This window comes from Mirounga angustirostris, unplaced genomic scaffold (assembly GCF_029215605.1).
Source record: "Mirounga angustirostris isolate CCGP_5_RB_7025 unplaced genomic scaffold, mMirAng1.0.hap1 SCAF_3, whole genome shotgun sequence".
Taxonomy (NCBI): domain Eukaryota; kingdom Metazoa; phylum Chordata; class Mammalia; order Carnivora; family Phocidae; genus Mirounga; species Mirounga angustirostris.
In genome coordinates, this window is record NW_026991711.1 from 165,172,793 (window position 1) to 165,199,156 (window position 26,364).

Genomic DNA, 26,364 nt, shown 5'->3' on the forward strand with positions numbered 1-26,364 from the left:
GCAAAATAGACAAAAAAAAATTCCATAAAGCCATCCTAAAAATTCTTAAGCTGAAATCTTGAACTCTATACTAAACACTTATCTTCCAAAATCCTCTGTATAATACGTATGAGTGCTATCTATCAGCATGTGGATATTTAATACATTTATTAGGAAAGATTTGTGTTATGCTCTAAGTGTAAAACTATAAAAATACATTGTAAAGGTAGAGATAACAAAGTTTTAATGATTAAACAAGATTTTCATCTTTGTTTTTAAAAGTCTTTAAAACAGTACCGTAACCCTAGAATGTAATGCTCTGGGTTTAGTCTTTCTCAAATAGCTACGAATGTACTATAAATCTGTTATTATATAAAAATTATTGCTTTGTGGTCCATTAAGAGCTATAAAACTTTCTCCACCCATCAGACAGTTTATATTCAGGATGTATAATGCATAACTATCTATAGTATTTAATGTATATATATTCATATAATATCTGTATTCTCACACAGAAAGTGTCAAGAAGAATCTATTTTATCCCGTGATATTATCACTCTAAGATCTGTTTTATTTCAGACTTTTACCCCAGGCGTCTGATATAACCTGCTTGACTGAACAAGTTTTAAATATATCAGCAATATCTGAGCAAAACTCATTTGAAATTTATTATCAGATTTGAAATTCCATCATAGTTTACAAATGTTAGAAACTGACATGCTTTTTTTTACAGTTCTTAATGATAATAAGTTTGCAATGAAAACACATTAAAAATAAGCCCAGTCCACTGATGAGAATATATTTGATGTATTTATTTTAGATTGCTGATAATTCAGAGAGTACTACACGCAGAGTGAATTCATCAGGCATTTTGCTTTCTTATGCTGTTCTCAACTTTCTAGCAAGGAGCCAAAATTTCACTGTTTTCAATTTGGAACAGAAAAGCATTTGTAGCAGCTGTAGCTCTTAATTTGACATCTAGTTTCAGGTCATTTTCATGTAAATAGGAAATAATAGAGACCTGCTTACAATTTCCATAACAGGGATGTTTGCTTCAACTTTATCATTTTTCTTCTGGCAATTTTATTTTCTCTCTGTGGGATTTAAAGGAGCCAATAATTGTTCATGGTAATTATTTTTCATCTTTATAAAAACTTGTTAGTTCCACTCTTTATTACTCAAAGTTTCCCAATATCTTGTATATTTCAGTCATACACACTATCCATTAATGTTTCTAGCTCATCTTTTCCTTAATCTGGAGTAGGTTAGGCGGGTCAGGCTTTCTATTTCTTTCTGTAATACATTTTCTCCAGGCTTTACAACTTCTTTTTCTACCTCTAAAAAAAAGAGGAGGTGAAAATTTAGAATTGTTCCATTGTATACAACTGATGCCTTATTGAAAGGCAAGTCTGAGTTCTGATTTATAATGCTCCGAACATGCCCATATGTATTACCAACTGGGGCTTCACTGTTGTAAAATGTAATTCTGTGCTTTTTCTAACAAATACATATTTTATTTCAATTTTCCTGTTCTGAGCGGGGGGAAGCCTACTTTATGCTTAAGCATAGTTAAGCTTAGTTCCATGTATTTTATCATCTGCACAGTAATTGTCAAGTGTGTCTCAATGGGGAGAAATTTCATTTTTGTATATATCCTTTTAAATATGTTGATTTATGCAGATTAAGTTAAGTAGGAAGTTATTTTTGTGGGTCGTTATTTCCATTTGTTTCACTTCTGGGGAAAAAAAAATAAGAAATCAGTCTTTTAAACATTTTATTTCCTGGATCTTGTGAACATACCAGCAAATCATGTACTCATTTGATTTCATCTCTGCTGTTGAATTTACAGTAGTTGATATAATTTTAGGGTTTTGTTTTTTGTTTTGTTTTTTTTTAAGCAGAGACTTATTTGTGCTCTTACTTTTTTCTGCCCCAGTGATATGACAAGAACAGTGGAGATTTCTGGGGAAGGAGGCCCCTTGGGAATACATGTAGTGCCCTTCTTTTCATCTCTGAGTGGAAGGTAAGATGTTTTCTTTATATCAGACGCTCATGCTAATGAAAAACTTGACTTCAGCTCATTTTCCCAAACATATTTCAGGAGAGGATTAAATGTGTATCTCTGTTATTCAGACAGACACCTCAGTATATACTTCTGTTGGCCACTTAAGTGTTAGAAACAAAGTCATTTAGTGGAAAAGCAAAAGTATCAATCACAATTTCTGCATTTATAATTAATTATGAAGTATTGTCATTTTTTAAAAAAAGATTTGAGAGAGAGAGAACAAGCAGGGGAGGGAAAGTAGGAGAAGGAGCAGGAGGAAACAGATTCCCCATTGAGTGGCGAGCCAGACATGGGGCTCGATCTCACGACCCTGAGATCATGAGCTGAGCCGAAATCAAGAATTGGATACTTAACTGACTGAGCCACCCAGGTGCCCCTGAAGTATTTTCTTAAAGTGTTCTTGTCAGTGACATGTAGTAAACAGAATCCTTGAGAAGGATTTTAACATACTGTTAGACAAATATTACAACATAATTTTTTAATGTTCCAAAATACACTTCAAAAAGTGAATATAGTAATCCAAACTGATATTTCCTGACTCTGCTCAGGTATATGGAACTTAGGATAATAAATATTCTAGCACTGTAAGTAGCTTTATCAGAAGCTATATGTTTTCATGATTTTAACTATAATAGTAAAATACCATTGTGCTTTTTTTTCCAAAATAAAAGGTAATCAATTAAAAACAGTATACCACCTCCTTTTAAAATTTTAAAGATATTTTATTGCTAAATCCACAGTGACAAATGGTAATTTAGATGTCAGCATTTCTTGAAATTCATGTCCACCTAACTGGATATAAAAGTTGTTTTACTGTTGGAAATTAAAGTTTGTGCCTGAGAGTTAACATTAGTACTATTATAACAACTTTACAAAACTCGTATTAGATATTGTGTCACTGCTCAATAAGATGACTGCCTTCAGCACTAGATTGATACTGAAAAGCGCTATCTTAAAAGGGCTTTTCTTAAAATCAGTTTCTCACTCATGATATGATTTTAATTAATTTGCTAACTTTATTTTTCTTATATTAAGTGCATCACTGAAAATTTCAGGCAGAATACCTTATTTTAGCTTAAGAGATCAAAGTCCAGAAAAGCCCATTGATTTTTTTTTTTTCAAGGTCACACATAATCCAGATCCAATCCCCCTTACTCCATTGCTCTTTCTAGAGCAAAAATCTCCCAAAGGTTATATAGTATTAATTTACTGGTTCAGAATATTTATTCAATTCAGTCTGCCACATAGCGGGAAGAGCAGATTTAGTCATGATATTTTGGTTGGCATCATTTTCAGCAGGTAGCCATCTGCTACCTGTAATTGCAAAGTCATCACCTTTTTTTTACAGATAACATCTGATGCCAAGCTCTTGCTGGAATGAATGTTCTCTAAAAAGAAATGAACTGAAAAGCCAGTGGCTCTTATTGTTTCATTTCCTGTATGTGTTAATAAGCGTGTTTATAAATGTTATGGGTTATGGCCCAGGACAAGCTGAGGTTGTTTTTGATAGACAGGAAGAGTATTTACCCAGTTGTCATGAGAAATTCTAATGGCTTTTGGCAGAAGTGTACTGATAGAGCTTTGTGAAATACCAGAGTGGTTAAATTACCAGGCCCTTTAGTTTAATGAAGCCGGAATAGAACACAAGATCATCCCAATTTCCAAAACATGAAGAAATGTACAATGTGACAGTCGCCATACTTCATTTTCAATAGTTTGGAAAACAAGCTGACCCTGTAGACCAGAAAGCACCTTCTCTTACATCAAATGAGAGAAACACACTAAAATGTATTGATTTCTTCCCTTCTCCTTCCTGGTTCTGATTTCTAGCATAAGCCTTGAAGAATAGAAAAAATGTTAGACTTGGATTCAGAACAATTGGATTTGAATCTCAGTGTTCTCTTTTATAACGTTGAGCAAGTCCCCTAAACTTGCCTCTTGTGAATACCTACTTCACATCAAGTTTGTAGGGATTAAATGACATTAAAAATGTGAAAACTCCTTGTAAAGCACACAACGTATGAATGTGTAAATTTTCAGTATTATTAATATTATGGCTAAAACAAAGAAGCCTGGTTCAGAAATGAATTTTTCTAAGTTCATGGTCAGCTGTTCAGTAACGTGATGAAATAGTTGTATAATTTTTTTTGCTATCCATTAGTATTATAGAAAGGAAATTTAATTTAAAAACATAAAAATAATATGGAAGTGGAGACATAAGCCAATAAAAGTTAAGAAGTAATGAGTACAGGCTGAAACAGCAGACTTAACTCAACCCATGTGTTTAGATGCAACTGAGTAGAGAGCGTGTCAGACAAGTGTCTGACTTCATAACGCCATGTGGTTTCAGTGTGTGAGCACAGGGGCTTGGGGGGGGTGAGTTAAGGTCATAGTGGTATACTTAGTTCTTAATTTCCTTCCATTTATTGGTTTGTGTCATTATTTTAAATTAGAATTTACATTTAATTCTTTACTAAGACTACTGTAATTGACTCTGCCTCCAATTTATATATATATATATATATATATATTTTTTTTTTTTTTTTTTTTAGAAAAATACTGCCACACCTGTTGTTGAATAGGAAATGTAATCTCAGTTAGAACACCCTGACTACAATATAGTGGCTGCTGTACTAGTTAAGGCTTCAGTGGATTCATTAGGTATGACAGCATAGGGTGTTAAATGCCACTTGTATGGAGGCCCCTTGGCTTGTACAGTAAGAAACAAAACAAATATACAAAAAACTGAGTTCCTGCAAGTAAAAAGCAATTTTATTTCATTGACTTTAAAAAAAAAAATTAAGGTACTTTTGTTTTAGAATTAAAAGCATGAAATCTAACTGTTTTTCAATAAAGATAGCATAATATACCTTAGTTTCCTAGTAAAGACAGCTAAATATGACAGAGAAGAAGGAACGGATGGGTGAGGAATGACACGTAATGCAAGGAGAGGCGATGTTTAGATACAAATGCAAAGCTGGTAGAATGGCCAAGGCCTGTGATGGGAGAGCAGAAGGGGGCAAGGAGTGGGTGGGTTAGTGTCTACATGATTATTAGAAGAAAAAGAAGCAATTCTGTGGGGCAGTGGGTTTCAGCCTCCCTTATCACTGCTCATTAACGTGAATTAACTGGTTCCTCTGAGCCTGTAATTCCTCAACAGCATTAATCTTTAACTCCTAGGGCCTTGGTCCCAGACGAGACCACTACCACAGCCCACCAGTCTGGGGCAGAGAGGAAAATGAGAGATTCTTTTCTGAGCCTTCTCATACTGGTCTGGATGAAATCAAACTGGAGAGAATCCATCCCTCTTTATGGAATAGAGAAGGCAGGAGTGGTTTGTTGCCAGGGACCAAACTAATAAAATCAGTCAGTTTTACATTTTACCAAAATTACCTCTGACACACGGGTTTTACAGTTGAGCTTATTCTGTCAATAAATTTTTCATGGAAAGTTAGGTTATTTAGATCAGTGAGGTTCACATAGCATACTCCAGCTGTAATATGCCAGCTAAATTGCAACCCAGTGGCCTGAAAGTATTAATTCATCTCCCAAAATGTGAAATTAAATCCTAGGGAGTAACATTACATGACTGATGATGTACTGAATTAAATTAAAGGAAGACTTGAATGCTTGTTAAAAAAATATCGCTTACATAAACTAGTTTATAACCACATGTGAGCCTCCTAATGGATCATATTATTGTGAATCCACCGTAACAAAAAAACCCAAAATGTGAACTATTAGAGAGTTGTTTAATTTAGGAAAGAAACACTATTTTGTTCTATTTCTTCTTTCTCCTCTTCTTCTTCTTCTTTTGCATGTCCAATAGCTCAATTTTTAGTATTACGTTATGAGATTAAGGTAGGAATAGTATTTCAAAAATATTAATTTGAATCTCAGATCCTTTATCAAATAGTAGCTTTGGCCCCTTTTCTCTTCCAAGCAGAATATGATCAATTTACTAACCTCTTATAGGCAAGGCAGCCGAACACTGCCCCACATGCTCGTGCCCCTGACCCTGAGCCTTCCCTACCACAGGGGGCGTGACTCACTCTCTCCCGCATCAGCACACTGTATTCATCGGAGCAGAGACCTGAAGACCACCGCAGGTGCCCCTCCTCTTGCCATCTTCAGATGACAGGGGCTCATTAAATGAACAGGGGCCCTGGAGACAGAGGCCCTACTGTGTGGCTTCTCCAAACAGGAAGACGGTTTTCTCCTCACTTTCGTTAGAGACGGCCCTCTCTCCGTGGCTGACCCTGTAATCCACCTGTAAAATGCTCTCATATTTTATTGGGATCAGAGATTTAATACGAAGGGACTGTGTGATAGTGTAGGAGGCCCGTATGCAAAAAAGAATGACAAAGCAGAAAAACAAGAGGCTGAGGAGCAGGAGGTGGCTGTATCTCCCACGCCCAGCAGGTTCCTCTTGGAGGACATATCTGTCTGTCTTATTCTGGGGGCACAGCTAGGACCCCTGACAAGCCACAAGAAGAAGGGAAATCTCTCATATGAGAAATAGCTAGAATATGTACAAGTTTGGGGGTGCCTGGGTGGCTCAGTGAGTTAAGCGTCTGCCTTCGGCTCAGGTCATGGTCCCAGGGTCCTGGGATCAAACCCCACGTTGGGCTCCCTGCTCAGCGGGAAGCCTGCTTCTCCCTCTGCCACTCCCCCTGCTTGTGCTTTCTCTCTCTGTGTGAGTCAAATAAATACATAAAATCTTTAAAATATATATATTATATATATATATACAAGTTTGATTTCTTGGTATAGATACTACTAAAGTTTTTGGTGTAAATACTACTAAAATGCAACAGAATCACATGCACACACCAGGAATTTCATTATTGCTGTAGTCTTCCTTCTTCTGCCTTTTTTCTCAACTCCCCCTCTCCTGACTCTCAGTGGCAGCCACAAAGTACCAGGAGCCTCCGGCTGTCCTCTCTGAATCTTGAGTCTTACTGGTTGAAATTGCAGACAGGTCTTCCCCACGCCCTGCCCCCATCATGTCTCTGTCTCCCTCAGAAGCAGTGAGTGGTGGGTATGCTGCTCTAGTCTGATTAGATAAAGTCCAGCAACTCATGTTCAAGGCCCCTCTGCGTGGCTCTGGCTTCCCCAGCCAGTGTGAGCTCCCCACACAAACACACAGAGTTCAGCCTGCCCCCATGTGTATTCTCTCTCTCCTCCTATCCAAATCCTACTCATTCTTTGGATCCAGTGTACATCCCACTTTCTCCCCAGATCTCCCATTCCTCCATCCTGAGCATTGGAAATGCCCCACATGTACTTGATTCAGGGGCACTAACTAAATGGAACGGAGCTGCCTTTTAAACAGCGATATGATCTGTGCTTAAGTATTTGCTTCTTAAAATGCAAATTACTGGAACAGGTAGTAAGATTGCAAAAAACTCTGGTGAGTGTCTACTCCTCTTCCATCATTAAGCTTTAGGTTGTCTCGGGACCCACTCAAACCTATTACAGTCAGCCTGACACCCTTCTCCAAACCAGATACCTCTGGGTCCTCAACTCCATTGAGCTGTGGTGGCCTTTCCCAAGAATATCGCAGGCATGGCAATGGAGGCCTGGCTCATCGGTGTTTATGTGTGTCTGTCTTGAAGGTCTTTTTCTCTTTCACTGGATTTTTTTTTTTTTTTTTTACTAAGGATTTAAACAACAAACAGTTGCCTGAATATAAAGCATAATTTCTTTCATAAATAGAAACCAATACTTATTTCTGAATAGTTGCAAGTGGAGAAAAAAATAGCATATTATTATTCAGTAATTCTGTTTCAACTTAAATTTTGCATTTAGGATTCTAGGACTCTTCATCCGCGGCATTGAAGAAAATAGCAGGTCCAAGCGGGAGGGACTATTTCATGAAAATGAATGTATTGTAAAAATCAACAGCGTGGACCTTGTAGACAAAACCTTTGCTCAGTAAGCATTTTTTTCATTGTTTTATTTACTGTATTGATTCCTAGCATACTTATAATCATTACTAAGCTCTTGATGATCAAAATTGTTGTTAGAATATCTGGTCAGTCCCCTTTGAATGACCCCAGGACATCCATTTTCAAAGGCATCTTAGGTGTTAGCATCCGCAAAGGTGGCCTGCACATGTCTCTGGCGACCCCAAGAATAGGAAACTGAAGAATACAAGCAAGCCTTCCCGCTTGGTTGTCTGTTTGGATCATCCACAGATGGGTTTGTTTTGTTTGGGCTGTGGGTCAGTTAGACTGGTATTTAACGACTCTTTTCACAGACTGTTAGTTCAGCTTATTAATTAACTAGCTTTGTGTCAGCAGTCTTCCTTAAACTAAATGTCTGTGAGAGATGTCTGTGAGGACTCACTGAGTAATAGAAACAAATAAAAAAAAATTAAAATATTCTCCCTCAAGTAATCATTTTTCTGCATGTGCAAATGTTATGGGAATAGGTTCTTATAGCTAAGAATTAGAGTATGCAGCAGTCTGATGCATATTTTTTTAAATGTATGTTGGCATTGCAGTGGGGCTCTAGAACAAGGGAATCAATACTAATTAAGACTCCTTAGTAATGACCACCAGCTTCTCTTGTTTCTGACTCAAACAAGACATCGTATATATTATCTGTAACCATTCTCTGTCGATATTTGTATGTTTGGTTTTTGGGGGGTGTGGGGGGGGAGGGTGAATGGTTGTGGGTGAGAAGGGCTGTGGGCACCGGCTCCTTAAGTGTGGAAAGAAATGAAAACTGAAAAGTCTATTTCTTCAAATAATAATACCACCCTACTTTTTATAAGGACTTGATAGGTATGCAAGGTAGAAACTGAGGCTCATACAAATTCAGTTTGAAGGCAGTATGGAGTAGAAACTGACTCCCAGGGGCGCCTGGGTGGCTCAGTTGGTTAAGCGGCTGCCTTCGGCTCAGGTCATGATCCCAGGGTCCTGGGATCGAGCCCCGCATCGGGCTCCTTGCTCAACGGACAGCCTGCTTCTCCGTCTCCCTCTGCCTGCCTCTCTGCCTACTTGTGCTCTCTATCTCTCTGTCAAATAAATAAATAAAATCTTAAAAAAAAAAAAAAAAAGAAAGAAAGAAACTGACTCCCAGTCAGGGGACTGACCAGAGGAGTTGGGCTGCCTCTGTGGGATCTTCTTGCCCTTCCCCTACCAACATGGAGAGTAAGCAGTTCATTCAGTAAAGTTAGGGGTGGGGGACGGGGCAGGGCAGATAGTAGTTGGAATTATGATTCGCTATTATTTGATGTGGCTGCTACTGACAGAGACCTAAAATAAAGGTACCTTAAACAAGATTAGTATTTTCCCCCCTAAAGACAAATAAGTGTGGAGGTGGCAGTCCCGAGGTGGTGTGGCAGCTCCGCAAGCATCAGCAAACGGGGCATCTTCCCTCTTTCCGCTTTGCCATCCCTACTAAGTGGCTACTCTCTTTAAGTTGTGTCATGGTCACCAGGTAGCTGCTGGGGTTCTGAGTTTGGAGAAATAGGAGAAGAAAGAACTTTCTGGCTCCCAGCTTTCCTGTAGCCCTTCTATGTAAATCTCATTGGCAGGAAAGGCTGGGAAAGGTAGTTGTTTTACATAGTCATGAGGGGTAAGGATGGAGAGAAAAGGTAGTAGGAAATCTGAGGAAAAAAACCCAAGTGCTAAGACAAAAAAGTAAAAAATACAGGCACTCTATAATAGAATAAAGGGAGGGTATATATTGGATTGATAATTCACTATGACATTGGGCACAGCCAATACACCAGATATCGTCATGAGGAAGTGTTGGTGTCGGAATTGAAATGCTGGAATACAACCCATTTCAGAGAGGACCTGTACTTTAAAACAAAGCCCTAAAAGGGAACTAACTGATATTCTGATCAATACTACAAAAGGATTTTCCATCCGAAATTAAAGTTTGCTTTTATACTTACTTTAGTAATGACTTCTGGATGGATTTTCAGATTTAGAAATACTTAAACTGTGGGTCATTGGACGAGTTAGCTAATCACTCTGAGCCTCAGTTTCCTCATTTTGCAAAATAAGAGTGAATTGTACTGACCTAAAATGAAATGAGAAGATTGAGGAAGTTGTTAAAAAATTCAAGGAGAGAAGTCTGCGAGTCACTAATGCATGTGAGCCCAGTGTCAGGGAGCCTGGTGGGCAAGTCATAAGTGGTAATTCGTATCTAGTTTGCAGTCATCCTGGTGGTAACAGTGACAGTTTTCCTCATGCTTATGCTACTGCGCTGTTCCCGATGCCACGATGCGGGGCGCTTTAGTGGCGTGCTAGAACATGCTATTGTTACATATTTACTGACTCTCTTTGAAGGGCTCAAGATGTCTTCCGTCAGGCGATGAAATCTCCCAACGTGCTCCTCCATGTGCTTCCACCTCAAAACCGTGAACAGTATGAAAAATCAGTCATTGGACCACTTAACATTTTTGGTAACAATGATGGTGTTTTGAGAACAAAGCTGCCGCCTCCTGTCCACGGGATATCAGGAATAAAAAGCATAAATCTCACAGGAACAGGTAGTCCTGAAGAAGATGCATTGACCTCTCTGCAACAAAGCAAGAGCCCCCGGGTGCCAAGACTGGGTAGAAAGCCATCCTCTCCCTCACTCTCCCCTCTCATGGGGTTTGGCAGCAAGAAGAATGCAAAGAAAATTAAGATTGACCTAAAGAAAGGTAATTATTAAATTATGCTTAATAGCATTCTATTATTGTAACATGTAAAATTGGTTAAGAGAAACACATTAAGGCTAATTTCGTTAATTCTCCCTTCACTTAATTGTATCAAAGAATAGATTTAAGTAGGTAACTTAACTCTCTTGAAATTGTACTACTTTCTTATTCTTTTCTTCTGGAGAGTATAGATTATTTGAAACAAAAAAAAAATGATAAAGACATGTTGGGAAATGGAAAGAACCGTTGCAAACTTGAGAGAAACACAGTACTAAAGAAGCACTGAAATTCATTTGAACCCTATTTTGAGCAAGATTGGTGATTTTTGTAACACCCTTTAGGTCAAGTCCAAAAAGCACGTATATCTTTCTAGTTGTCTAAGCCAGTTTTAAACCGGCAAAACATTTAGTCCTCAAAAAGCAAACATGTGATAATTATAATTGATAATTATTATATATAATTATATAATTGAAATTTCGCTAATTCAACATTGCAAGCAATTTTTCAAAACATACTTAATTGCAAAAGCATGTATAACCTTGTCTTCATCTTTTCCAATTTTCTATACATTTCAAACCCAGATCAATGAGACTAGGACATGTGTGTACATGCATATTTATGCAATATTATACATACATAAGCCTTCGTGTACTTCTGTGCTTTTGTTTATTTGTAACCTCCTGATAATCCCTTCCCCCATTTCAACCTTCTGCACTCTGATGTGATCTTCAAGACTTGAATTTTTTTCTGAATTAATACAGAATTTAATGATCACAAGGTAGTTTTAAAATGCTTATGAACATATATAAAAAACAAGTAACATGCACCTTTAATTAGAGTATAGTGGTTATTCTGAAAGATCCTCTGGTCAGAGTTTTCTCCCCCTTAAGAATTCTGTACTGACTAGGAGACACAAATTCACCTGTGTGCTTAAAAATTAGGCTTTTTTTTTCCTTTTGAAATATTTATTTATTTATTTATTTATTTGAGAGAGTGAGTGAGCATGCTCATGTTCGTGCACAAGCAGGGGGAGGGGCAGAGGGAGAGAGAGAGAATCTATAAGCAGACTCCCCCACTGAGCACAGAGCCTGATGTGGGGCTCGATCCCAGGTCCCTGAGATCATGCCCTGAGCTCACTTAACCAACTGAGCCACCCACGCGCCCCTAGGCTTTTTATGTAAATGTATCAGTTATATTTTTTGTACAAATTATCCAGCTACCTATAAGACATGGGGTTGAGTGCTTTGAGGATAGATAAATTAGACACAGAAGGTAACCTTAAGAATGCATCAGAAAGGGGGCAGCCTGGGTGGCTCAGTTGTTTGGGTGTCTGACTCTTGATTTCAGCTCAGGTCATGGTCTCGGGGTTGTGGGGTGGGACCTTGCATCAGACTCCACGCTCAGCGGGGAGTTTGCTTGGGATTCTCTCTCTCTCCCTCTCCCGCTGCCCCCCCCAACCTCTCTCTCTCAAAATAAGTAAATCTTAAAAAAAAAAATCCACCAGAAAGCCTTGAATGCAAAAATAAAGAATATGCCATCACAGCTGTACTTTGGGAAGATTAATCTGACAGCAAAAAGGTGTACCAAAGAAGAGATCAAACAACAAAGGATCAGTAAAGGACACGTTGCATCTGTCTAAATATAATATGTATGCCTTGCCTGCTGACTAGATATAGGAAGAGAGAGAGAGGAGTTGCAGGTGGCTCATTCAATGGAGATACAATTACTAAAAATTAGAATTTTTTGTAGATGAGTACATGTGAAAAGACCAGGATCTGAATTGGAGAAGGAGATTCATAGTGAAGTTTGAAATGCTGGTAAAAGTGTGTGCATGGTCCTAACAAGGAAGCTGACACCAGAGAGATTAGGGCCAAAGAGATTTAGGTGTCATCCATAGGAAGATGGCAGTTGGAGCCAGGAGCTGGCCAAGGCAGAGAATCTAGAGAACAAATTGTTCTAGGGCAGATCCTTGGGGAATATCTTTGTTCATGTGGGAGAACAGTGAGTAGGAGAAGAGTGGTAGACATGATGTGATCAGAGAGGTAAGAAAATAATCAGAAAATAAGGACATGAGAACCAAAGAAGGGGCCATTAATTTCACGAGAACAATTGGTGAGAAGTGTCAAAGCTAGTGAGAGGGACAGATCAGAAGAGGAAAAATTAGTGGATGTGGTCATGAGTAGGTCATTGGTGGTGGAAGACTGAAGAAGTAAGATTGAAGTAAGGATTCTTTAGGGTAGAGATCTTTGAGCATACCTTCAGATAAAGGGAAAACCACACACCGGGAGAGAGAGAGAGATACTGAGATGCAGGAGAGTGGGACAGCAAGAGTGAGGGAGGGAGCAAGGGAATGTAGCACAGGAGGAAATTGAGGCCCAGGTCGGGGGAGCTGCAGGGTGGCTAGCTGAGTGAGTGCCTGACAAAACTCATGTCAGATGGCCTTTGGCTGCTCATGGTTTACCGAGAAATCAATCTCCTGGGTTTATGGATAACATGTGGCATTTCTTCTGGGGCCTCAATAAACGAAAGTATTACACATCTGCATTGGGCCCTAAATTCACTTTGAAACCATCATGGCCTGTCAGGAACTATAATCTGTATTTGCAACCAGAACAACTGAAGTGAATATAAAATATTTGCTGGAATGTAAATATTTTACTTATTCTACATTAGTCTAAATTAGGCAGACTTGACTGTAAGGTTCTATTTAAGGTGATCATGTATTTTCCTGGTCTTACACACTAGGCCCTGAAGGACTGGGTTTCACTGTGGTTACCAGAGACTCTTCCATACATGGGCCTGGTCCCATTTTTGTAAAAAACATTTTACCAAAGGGAGCAGCAATAAAAGATGGCCGCCTACAATCAGGGGACAGAATTTTGGAGGTAAGAATTGGAATTAATATCTTCAATAAAATATCCTTGGTATTTAAATAAATATGTTAATATTTATATTTTGAATATAATATATTGAAGGTTATCACTTGTAGACAAGATAAGGACTTTAATTATATAAAAAAAACGTTAATGGGAAGCCTAACTTCTAAGTTCCCCATAAGGCCAGCAATATAAGGACAAGTAACACTGCAAACTTTTCCCTGTCTTCTCTGTCTTACTTCCACCTCTTAGGGTCCCTGTGGAATTTGGATCACATCTAGGAATTCATCATAAATGCAGTTAGGGCTAAGAATTTCAGAGTTATAGCCAAACTCTGGTAACAGTTTCTTTAAACTTCTCATAGGGCTGGGCCTGTCTGTCTCAGGTTGATCTATGCCTATAAAGAAGTATTTGGAACTACCCAAAGCGAGAGGCTTTTCCCCCCATGTATTTTTGTTTGGTAGCATTGTCTTCTTGGCTAAATGTATATTATCAACTTACTTTTCAAGAAATCTTCCTCACTGAAACTGGCTGGTACTATTTAACTTTCTCATGGCATGGAAGCAACACTATACATTTTTATATAATTCTAGATTATGGAAGAGGACGTGTCAAATGACTAATACAGCTCCAAATTATAATTTCTAATCTATGATAACCAGGAGACTATAACTTTCTAAACATGAAGAACACCGTTTAATTATAACAAAAGACTTTGGCTGCCAAAGGAATTTGCCACATGATTATGGTCCATTTTCTGTTTTTTTGTGTTAGGCAGAAAATGTTGCCAGTTCAGCATCTGAAATCCACTTCTTTTTAAGGAGTTATTTTCTGCTGTCAGTGTGATGTCCCCCTCATAAGAATGTGGCATCTTAGGAGAAACTGCTGATACTTATTACTGGCGATCTGAAACGATCTAGCACCACAATAATGATGCCCAGTGTAGTGCTGGTCCTTTGAACATAGTTGGTTTCAACTATGTTGTGTTCAGTTTTCATCTTCTCAGAGCTTTATTCGTTGTAGGAGCCCACTTGCTACTTACTTTGAGCAACCAATTAGCATAGAAAGAAGATGGAGAGAGGGCACCTGGGTGGCTCAGTCGGTTAAGCGACTGCCTTCGGCTCAGGTCATGATCCTGGAGTCCCGGGATCGAGTCCCGCATCGGGCTCCCTGCTCGGCGGGGAGTCTGCTTCTCCCTCTGACCCTCCCCCCTCCCATGTGCTCTCTCTCATTCTCTCTCTCTCAAATAAATAAATAAAATCTTAAAAAAAAAATTTCTTAATCTTGATGTCATCATGTTTAGACAGTGAACATTTCAGTATAATTAATTTACTTTAAAAAATTGAATTGTAGGGACGCCTGGGTGGCTCAGTTGGTTAAGCGACTGCCTTCGGCTCAGGTCATGATCCTGGAGTCCTGGGATCGAGTCCCACATCGGGCTCCCTGCTCGGCGGGGAGCCTGCTTCTCCCTCTGACCCTCCCCCCTCTTATGTGCTCTCTGTCTCTCTCATTCTCTCTGTCTCAAATAAATAAATAAAATCTTAAAAAAAAAAAAAGAAGATGGAGAGTGTTGTAATCTGTTCGTATGATGGCATCTGTTAGGTAAATGGCAGAGATGTCACTGGGCGAACTCAGGAAGAGCTTGTGGCCATGCTGAGGAGCACCAAGCAAGGAGAGACCGCGTCGCTGGTCGTCGCCCGTCAAGAAGGAACCTTTCTTCCCCGAGAGCTGGTAATGTTCAGGTCACAGTCTCACTGAATCATCAATGCAGAGTTTTTAATACACTCAGTGAATTCATAGTAGCTGAGAGATGAGTTCTAAGGCACAGGTTTCGTTTGTAACAAGAACTGAATCACACTAGGAGGTTTTTTGGGGTCCCATTTGGGGGTGTCATGGCTTTGCGGTCTTAATGCGGTGAGTTGGACATACGCCACCAGTGCTTCCGGGATACAGATTCAAGCACCCTTTTAAGGAAGCCATTTAACAATATTCAACTAAACAAAATGTACTTTGAGTGTTATGCTATATGTTAGCTTTATGCAAACACAGTCAGCAGAAATGGTCGTTCACCACCTTAATGCAGTTTGCAGTCTAAAAGGAAATAAAATATAACCAAGTTATATTTTGGTGATGAAGGTGATGCAAAAGAACTGCAGGGTGCTATAGGAACATGTCACAAGGGCATTTAACCTAGTCATGAGGGCCGGGAACGGTACCCTGAGGAAGAGAGTTTCGAAAGTCTTGTGAAAATGTATGTTCTTTGACCTGCTAACTGTACTTCTAGTAATCTGTCCTAAACTGATCATCAAAGATGTGGAAAAAATTCATGTACATTGACTTTTTTTTTCTCGAGTCCTATTTATTTTAGTGATCTATTGGGCGCTGTACAACTGTAAGGTATTAGTTAGATAAATAACTAGATAGCTCTCCAATGAAATGTAATAGTTACTTAAAATGGTCTTGGGGATGAACTGATAATAACGTGAGAAAAAGGTTCATAGAGCATTAAGAAAAAAAGTAGTGCATAAAATGATATAGGCAGCATGATCAGATTACATTAAAATATCTTAAAAACAAACAAAGAACCAGCAGGAGATGCACCCAGAAGGTTGGGATTATGAGACATTTTAATTTTCTCATTTTTAAAATAATGAACACCTATTGTTTTATTACTGACATGTATTTAAGAAGGCTATAGAAAAATTCAAAGGACTTTTATGGCTAATAACAAAAAGGATTTTTAATTACCCCTTTTTAAAAATTTTCTTTTGCATCTACATAAGAAATGACAAAGGTTCATATAGGTAATGAGGTAGGTACATCCAGAGTTAGATCATCAGAACCAGTGAGGGTTAGTTGAGAAAACTGACTGCAGTTAGCTTGAAAAAGAGAAAGTTTAGGACACATTTTTATTGCTATCAAGTAATAAGGAGTTTTTGTATGGATCAAAAAAGTAGACTTAATATATTTCTTCAGGTAGTTTCTATCCATTAGTGTACTTATGTATTAATCTGACTAACAATTTACTAAGTACAGGCTGTGCACTAAGTTGGAGGTTCTGGGGATACAAAAATAATTAAGACTCATTTCCTGCCCTCCTTGAGCTGGTACCAGAACAAATATTTGGAAGTGATAATGTTACAAGTTACAATAGTTTCTAACTGTTGGAGCTGTCCAAGAAGAAAACGGGCAACTTAGAATGTTGGAACAGAGCCAACCTCACCATCTGTCCGAGATGCTCTAGAAAAAATTCTCCCATTGATAAGGTGATAAGACTAGATAAATTCTAAGATAACTACTGTAAGCCTAATATTCTGTTATCTATGCTTATATTCATGTTTGAATATACAACCTTCCTGAAACACCTCTCTCATTTATTAATGCTCCAATCCTGACCAAAGGACCCCCTTCCCACCACGTTTCTGGTCCTTCCTTCTCCTTCCCATCATCTTGTCCATTTTTCCCCTTGCCCTATTGAATGCTCTGGGAAGATCTGCAGTAAAACAGGGAAGGGAAGAAGATTAGGTGGTATGAGCTGTAAAGACTATACTCCTCGCCTGCTTTCCTCCACTTGACTCCTCCATTGCCAGCCATTTTGGAAGGCAGAATCTTGAATTTCCTTCTCATTTCCTCACTTAAGCTCCTTACTCTTCCTAAAAAGAAATGCTGCAGAAACTTAGAGTCCAGATTTTTTTTCCTAGAATGCAGATGGATTTTTCTTTCAATCTTTTATTTATCCAAACACCTTGGTCCTTCTCTACAGGGGCCACAGTGAGAAGAAATAATTAGAAAGAGGCAGCATGTACATATGACAGGAAGCCCTTCACTTCTTGTCCAACTTTTCGGTTGCTAAAGATAAAACTCTTAGAAAACTTTGGAGGAACTATGTGCTTGTGTCAGGGATAGGAGAACAAGGAAAGAAGTTTTTGTGTCTTTAATTTTATTTTATTATGTTAAGCACCATACATTACATCATTAGTTTTTGGTGTAGTGTTCCATGATTCATTGTTTGCTTATAACACCCAGTGCTCCATGCAGTACGTGCCCTCTTTAATACCCATCACCAAGCTAACCCATCCCCCAACCCCTCTCCCCTCTAGAACCCTCAGTTTGTTTCTCAGAGTCCATAGTCTCTCATGGTTCGTCTCCCATCTCCGATTTCCCCGCCTTCATTTTTCCCTTCCTGCTATCTTCTTCTTTTTTTTTTTTTTTTTTAACATACAATGTATTATTTGTTTCAGAAGTACAGGTCTGTGATTCAACAGTCTTACACAATTCACAGTGCTCACCATAGCACATATCCTCCCCAATGTCTATCACCCAGCCACCCCATCCCTCCCACCCCCCACCACTCCAGCAACCCTCAGTTTGCTTCCTGAGATTAAGAATAAGGAAAGAAGTTTTGACTGTGTATTCTGTTGAACTATGGTCCTGGAATGAGTGAAACCCTGCCTAGAAACAGAAACATTCCATGGGTGCCTGGGTGGCTCAATCAGTTAAGCGTTTCCCTTCAGCTTAGGTCATGATCCCAGGATCCTGGGATTGAGCTGCTATGGGGGGCTCCCTGCTCAGCAGGAAGTCTGTTTCTCCCTCTCCCTGTGTCCGCCGCCCCCCCCCCCCCCGGCTTGTGTGAGTGCTCTTCTCTCTCTCTCAAATAAATAAAATCTTAAAAAAAAAAAAAAAAAAAGGAAGAGAAAGGAACATTCTAGCCAATAAAAGAACCTAATAACAGAGCTCCAGCTGAGAACTCATATACCCTCATGAGGCCTCAGTTTCCCGTCTAATAGTTCTTTTTACCCCTTTCCCTGTGTCTTCTAGAATTCGTGTGTGTGTGTGTGTGTGTGTGTCTTCTAGAATTCTTAACTTCACTGCTATTCCTTTGTTCTAGAAGCTCCCCCCCCCCCCGCCCCCGGGTAAGGGGGAGAGGGATGTGACTTTACCCTGGTTGAAATTCTGAATGCATTCTCAATCACAGACAGTTGCAGCTGGAAGTTAATGAATGTAAAAATAGAATTTTCAAAGTAAAGGGGGCTGAAAGAATCAGTATGTCCAAATCTAATTTGCAGATGAGAAAGGAGGTTCAGTGTGGTGAAGTAACCTGTTGATGGTCCTGCATTGCTCAGGAACTGGAGGCATCGGTTTCTTAATGCTTTGCACATTATCTCTGGAGTTCAACTCTGGAAGTTCCGCATCACACAATGTTTCTGTGTGATCTAGAGCAGCTCACAAAATCATTCTAAGGCTCATTTGACTCATCTTTATCATAAGATTGTTGCGAAGAGGGGCGCCTGGGTGGCTCAGTCGTTAAGCGTCTGCCTTCGGCTCAGGTCATGATCCCGGAGTCCTGGGATCGAGCCCCGCATCGGGCTCCCTGCTCAGCGGAAAGCCTGCTTCTCCCTCTCCCACTCCCCCTGCTTGTGTTCCCTCTCTCACTGTCTCTCTCTGTCAAATAAATAAATAAAATCTTAAAAAAAAAAAAAGATTGTTGCGAAGATTAAAAGAGATCATATATGCAAAGCTCTTGGCATAGTTCCTGGCCAATTGTAAATTCTCAATATATGTCACCTATAATTATTCTAGTACCTTGCCACCTCTGTAGTATTAAATACAATAAAAACACAGTACTAAACTTCAGATACTTTGTAGGGAAAATAGATCTATTCAGGCTTGCCTGGGACTGACTAACCATTATTTTGACCATTGATTTTTTAATTATTATTTTAAAATACATACTGGTGTCCAAAATACTGAATTACAAAATAGAGAAAAAATTTTTTTTGGTTTGAAACTAAATCCATAAGTCAGGCAGCTTGTGTGTATTAGTTCACTCTCATTTAGTAGAATTTAGTGAAATTTGATTTCTATCCCAAAAAGTGACATCATAGGCCAAGCCCCCCAGGGAGCATATTAAATTAATTGTGCAACTGTGAGATTATGAGTGCCAATAAATTATTTGTTCTCATTGTTTTTAGTTTTATACCAAATTTGGAAGTCATGTGGTTAGTATCCCTTCTCCTAGAATTCTCTGGCAAACAGTCTAGACTCTTTAAAAAACATTTGACTTCTAATTATCTAAATATGTGGAATATTCTTTGTAACCACAGCAAAGCAAGGCCTTTGAGGATTACAAGCACCAGTAATGTGGACCCAGAATCCTTGTTTTGAGGAAATATGGACTAGTCTTCTTTGTCCAGCCCAAATGCCTTCCTTGAGTGCTAAGTGGCAAGAACCATACAGGAAGTTTAAAGAGAGGTCACGTTTGGCACGCACAGCACTGTTTCTCTGTGAATCACTTCATAGGGTGACATGCACAGGACTATTTGAAAGAACAGAAAGAAGAACAGTGTGCTATGTGACGCACTCTGTATTTTTCTTTCAAAAAAAATGAAGGTGTCACCACTTTGGTCTCTCCTCCCTTATCGTGACTGAGGCACACACTTAACTTCCATTGAAAATCTGGCAGGATGAAGGAAGGACAGCACTTCCTGCTTTTGTCTTGTTCTATCTCCTTTGAAGAAAACAAACCGGGTTTATTGTTTTCCTGTTCTGAGAAACTGTCCTCTCCCTTCTCTCAGCCTTGCTGTTTCAGGAGCTGGATCCCCTCTGAATGGCACTGCTCTGCCTGGTTTCCGACAGTTAAATCTTCCTTACTTCCTCCTTATCTTCTCTCCTTGTAAAGTCTTAACACTTAGAGCCCAGGGAGCATGTGGTCAGCAGTGATACAGGAAGTCCCAATATAGGATGGTCTTTCTCGGATGTGACCCTCTGTCATTGCAGAGGCCTGAGCACCCATTTCCTGGTTATTTCTCCTGACCTGCCATGGGAGGGCTGGGCTGACTTCTTTCCATGTCCTTCCTCCCGAGCAACTGGTTAGTATCACAAATGCAGCGGTGCATTTAGCCAACCTTCGTTCCATCGGCAGCAGGCCGGGATGAACATCAAATGAGAGGAATTCATGTACTAGCATCACAACTGTTTAAGCTCTTTCTAGTATCTTTACCAAAGGAGCCGTGTTTCAAAGGCAATCTTTCCAGAATCCCAAGCTGGAAGACGCTTTGATGTCTTCACCCCCTGACTGGGTGAGAGTTTATTAAAGAGGTGTTCACATAAGGAACGTTTTTGCAAAAGGGACTTTGAGGCTAGTGTTGGTAATAGAATCCCAAGGTGGAAGTGCTGTGTCTGCGTCTGCACTTGAAATGAACACTGTGCTCCGTAATCAGCGCTTTGTTTGGCGCGTGTTCTGTGAGAGACACGCTCTACGACTTCTCTCCCATCCCTGGCACCCCAAATTCTTGTGTTCTTATGCAAAGTGTCAGTTTAGGAAAGATCATGAAAACTAAAGGTTTCCTATTGATGTGCTGCCTTTATTTTTTTGAGAGTTTCAGAGCGAGAGCAAGCGAGAGAGACTGTGTTGTTTGTCATGTAGGTGCATATACGTGCGCACATGTGTGTCTTCTTTCATTTACTGGGAGAAACAAACATGATGCCATTCCTTTGTTAACCTCTTTAATGTTTCATGTTCTGACCTGCTGCCTTATCTTTAAATTATCCTGCAAATCACAGCAACCCCTGGTGGGTAAAGCGAGCTGAGAACATTTCAAATGTATTTATAATTTCTACCTGCCAAGTTTGCCTGTATTAAATGCCAGCCTCTGCAAGTGGGATTAACTATATTTCAAGCAAGCAAGTTGCCGCTGCCTGGCATGACTGAGATCCAAAAGCTAGCCAGCCATGTTTGTCATGCCGATGTGACTTTCATTTAAGAATATTGCTTTCGCTGAGGAAAAAAGAAATGCTCCCCACACACATGTGTGTGGACGCTCCCCGAATAGCTGCTGAGCTTAGTGTGGTCCAGGACCACCATATTTACCAATCCCTGTGACTGCCTTTGCAAAGGACATGTGGCTCCTGTTCCTTTACTGTTTATCTTCTTAGGAAGTGAAAAATTCATACCTTCAAATGTCAAATTATTTAATATCATAAATCATGCAAGAATTTTCATTTGAAATCTTAGATGAACCTCATTTATCTGATATATTATTTTATTCCTTTTGGCTATTAGATTCAAATGATTCCATGCTTAATTAACCAAGGTACTTAAGGAAGAATGAATATTATAGCAGCTATTTGTGGATAAGTAGCAGAAATTGAAGGATGATTTCAGAATGATTTGTCTACCTAAACCAAAGTGCAGGAGTTACGTTTTGGAATTTAAATAATTATTCAGAAATCAAAACGCAGCTATATTTTATGAATTCTCCAAATAACACAGTTCTTGTGACTTAAGATGGAATCCTTGCTAAAATATAGTCTCCATTTCTCCTTCTCTCTACCATATTTTTCCCCATTTAGTGCAATTCCGTTCAAGCAGTATTCATCTAATCCTAGTCAAGGTTCTGCAACATGAACTTCAGAGATGAGTAAGATGTGTTCGTGTCCTCAAGGAGCTTCTAGCCTATAAAGAAGAGTATGAGTTGGTCAAATTATTCAATGAAGTGTTATGGGGATTCAAAGTTGGGGGACCAAGAAAACCTTTAAGATCATGATAGTGTTTGAGAAAGGTCTTGATCTTGATTGAGTAGGATTTCAAAATGCAGAGATACAGGGGGGAAGGAAACAGCATCTTCAAGTACTCTGAGATTAGAAAACATAAAACACATCAGGAAGATAGTAGGCAGCCCAACTCGATGGCTTACTGAGCAAGGGCTAACATGAGAAATAGTGTTGTTTGGAATAAATTGGAAGAGGTGAAAAGACGTTCAGATACCTGCTAAGAGCTTATTGTATTTGGCTATAATGTAATCATTAGGAGCCTGGGATCTGGGATCAGTCAGACCTGGGTTGAATCCTGGCTCTACCACCTATTGGCTGAATGGTCTTGATTAAGTTACTTTCCTGAGCTACCACCCCCACCCACAGCCCTGTTCCTCACCTCTAACTCAGGGATCAGAGTATTATCTACCTAAGAGACTGTCAGCATTAGAGATGTGTATAAAGTACTTAGAATAGGGCACATAGAATGTGAATCCTTGTTTTGCAATCTTACTCAACCTCTCTGTGTCTCAGTTTCCTCATTTGTCAAATGAGGATAATAACAGCACCTATCTTGTAGGGTTGTGAGAATTAGCTGAGCACAGATGCTGCTACACAGTGAGTGTCAAATAATATTATCTTCTGTTGTTATTTCCTGTGCCTGGTGCACACTGTATGTTCAGTAAGTATTTGTTGACTGAATAAATGAAAGCTACACATTATTAAAGCAGATGATATAGAAGGCTGGAAAGGGTATTGCTAAAGGCGCTGTGGCTCCTACTTTATGTCTAATCTGTATCTAATGCATTATCCTTCCTGATACAATTACTTTAAACCAAATAAAAATAATATGCATAGATTTCCTCAAATTTCAGAGCATTAGCAATCTCTCATTATCACTACACAAGACAGTGAGGATAGGGATAGTACTGAGAGAATGTAAATCAGGGGCACCTGGGTGTGTCGGTGGGTTAAGCATCCAGCTCTTGATTTCCACTCAGGTTATGATCTCAGGGTTAGGAGATTGAGGGGGGCCAAACCTATCGTTGAATCCAAAATACTGAGTAAGCTCCTTCCACTGGGTTTCACTTGAGGTCTGTTCACTATGAGAATCTTCTTCATTCTTCAATTTACCTTTCCTGGAGTGTTTTCTTTTTTTCCCTCTGATTCCTGAAGTTGAGGTTTTCTGTTCAGAATGTTTTTTATGCAATTCTTGAAATTTATGCTACATATTTAAGGGAATCCCAGAGGGGTATTCTTCATATGCACTTACATTTGCCTCTATTCCAGGCTTTGGTCCCTCAGTTGGGAAATCTGAGATCTCTGTTTCTGTAATGGCCCCATCTTCTTTATATTCCTGTAAGTTAAGTCCAGAGTTCTCTAATGGGGCTTCATCTTCAGAATTCAACTCAATATCACTTTCATTTAGGCCAGGAGGTAGCAACCCACTCCACATCTTTTCTTCTGTCAGGAGCCAGCTGCCCGGCAGCCATCTTAAGACCCTGCCAACCTGCAGTATTTTTTTAAGTGCTTCAGTCTCAGTGGAAGCGGCTCTCAAAGTGCGGTCTCGGATCAGCAGACTACCGTTACCTCAAAATCTGTCACACGTGCAAATTCTCAGGCTCCTTTCAGACCTCAAGAATCAGAAACTCTAGGGTTAGAGCTAAAGATATATTTTTAACAAGCCCTCCAGGTACTTCTGATGCTTACTCAAGTTTGAGAACCATTGGAATAGTGGTTTTGTTATAAAGGGCATAAAGGCCTATAGGATAACTCAGTCACTATACCTGACTAATTCCAATAACCAAATTTTCAACTTTTTCTATTCTGCAACAATTTTTTGCTCTGGAAGAAATATCCTGTGAAAATTTGAAGACCAGTTGAGTTGCGTCTCTGGTCATGTGCCTCTCATTTTGGCAAAGGGCCAGTGCTGAGCACAATCCAGTTACTCAACTCAGTTACTCCTGATTCATTTAGGCAAACTCAATTGTACTTGACTTTTTCAGGCCCGACTCGATTGTGCTTTTAAATTCCCACACTCAATTTGATTGTGCTCAAAATTTGTTGTATGCCACCTTGTAACTTGTAGATCTAAGCACATACCAAAGAGAGGTGCTTCTAGGGCAGTTTTGAAGATTGGGTTATTGGTATTTGTTGGCACTTACACCTCTGTCCCTTCTCCCTTCCTCTCTGTCCCCAAGATGGGATGCTATAGGGTGAGATATGCTCCATTGGCCCCTTACATGGACCATATTCTACCCCCCTCCCCCAATCCTGCTATGGTTGAACTCATGGCAAAGATTTCAAAGATCCTAAGAAGATGATCCTCATTTACTGTCACAAAGCAACTATGTTTAGCTATTCCTATCTTAAAAATGGGGAAAATGAGACATGGAGACATTTCCCCTTACCAAACTTTACATTGTTTGTCAAAATCAGGATTTTTTTTTTTAAGATTTCTACCTCACTGGGCTGCACATCACACCTTCTTTCAGTTGTTCTGTGTACTAAGTGACTAAGTCCTTCTTCTTTGCCAAGTTTTTTAATGCATTCAATAACCCACAAGGCCGAGGGATTCGTAGTCATTTGCTACTCCCTGGGAAGTACTTATACCTGAAAGAATTTTACTGAACCCTTGTCAGCAAAATCTAGTCTTGATAAAATAGATGATGCTAAATGCTCTGGTTCAGCATTATTAAAACAGATGGAGGAAGTGCTGGTCATTTTGCCTGGTTGTATGGCTTCCAGGTGTCAGAATGAAAATAATGACTTTTATCACAAGACTGGTTTTGTTGGGAGATTGGAAGGTAGTGGAAGAAGAAGTGTTCTATGCTGAAAAGAAGCTCTCACGAAATTTAAGAGGACTGGGGCCTAGTTACATTCTCCTGCAGTGTTAAGGCTGAGGGCCATGAGATTCGGCTGTCCTCTTGTGGTACAAGACGTATGTCTTATTAGTGGCCACTGTGGCCATGATTAGGCTTCTGGAGGTTCGATTAAAAAGAAGAATTTTCTAAACATACATGTTTAAACAGCTCAGAAAAAGCAAGATTGTAACCAACCACAGATTATATCCTTCTTATTATCCACGTTAGCCAAATGTTTCCAATAATTCATGCCAGGTGTTGATAGGGAGCAGCTGGGTAAGAAGGTGGTTACGAAACTCGGGAGATGACCTTGATTTGCTTAATTACCTCTCGGCCTGTGATCAGTACGTTTGCTAAGGCACATTTGGTGTAAGATAAGGAAATGCGTTCATTTTGTAACGGATATTTAAAGATTTGGGGGGGGGAGAAGTATAGCCTTAATTGATCGTGGTTAGCTAAGTACCGCAGTCGTGAAACTGCCACTACGGTCCATCTCATTTTGAAAGTGTACTTAAAGGTTTGAATATGTTTCATCTGCCTGTTTTTCAGGAAAATGTGTGATCTTTATCATTAAACAGTATCAGCTTAGGATTGCTACTTCTTTTTTTTTTTCTCTTCCTCCTAAGGGCTGATAAAACAGAGATAGACACTTAAATCACAATCTGTTGCCACTTACTCTTCCCATGCCCCATCCCCAAAGATTCTCTGGGCAATGACTTTTCAATATGTTCTCATTATTTTTAATGAGTGTGCAGAACATATGACGCATAATGCACGAATAGATAGGTGCCCTTGTACTGAACTTGTCAGATGTAATAAAACGTTGAAGGAATTAAGATGCGTTTTTCTTTAAGATATTAAATTATTTAAATTAAGATGCTCAAGTACAAATCACATGCTATTCAGTTCCTGTTGCTGCCTAAATGAAGCCCCACCACTATCCCAGGTCTCTCTTTAAAAAGAATGTTTAATCACAAACATTAAAAAGACAAAAGAACATTTAATATTGTTATGTCTCTTTAAGTTTACCCTTCTTTAAGTCTGCCCTGATGGCAGGATATTCAATTATAAACGAGTTCAATTATGTTTCCTGGCCACTTATTGAGTTATGTGAAGGAATTTTATCACCTAGTCTTTCCGTAATTAATTCTTTGCATTTCTTAGAGGCTTAACGACCAAAGGAGGGATTGTTTAACGGCTTGATATGTTGTTTCAGTTTTCCCACCTTTCCTCGTTCTCTCCTTTTCCTTCCTCTCTTCTTTCTTCTGACCTTCATCCTGCCTTTCTAGAAGCAAATAACACTCAGTATGGTATCTTTCTATTACAGAATATATTTCTGCATTATGTTTCTACATTAAAATGCCCGGTGGTGATGATGAGGAA

At 39.3% G+C, this 26,364-nt stretch overlaps 1 protein-coding gene across 5 annotated transcripts in view; it reads left to right on the forward strand.

Annotated features, from left to right (window-relative positions):
- Nucleotides 1–26,364, forward strand: part of PARD3B (par-3 family cell polarity regulator beta) — a 1,000,807-nt gene that overhangs the window by 544,220 nt on the left and 430,223 nt on the right. For all 5 annotated transcript variants that reach the window (XM_064586958.1, XM_064586957.1, XM_064586959.1 and 2 more), the window contains 5 exons: nt 1,916–2,002; nt 7,856–7,981; nt 10,354–10,712; nt 13,455–13,594; nt 15,188–15,316. In XM_064586958.1, coding sequence (XP_064443028.1) covers nt 1,916–2,002; nt 7,856–7,981; nt 10,354–10,712; nt 13,455–13,594; nt 15,188–15,316 — 841 coding nt within the window. The remainder of the gene's footprint in view (nt 1–1,915; nt 2,003–7,855; nt 7,982–10,353; nt 10,713–13,454; nt 13,595–15,187; nt 15,317–26,364) is intronic.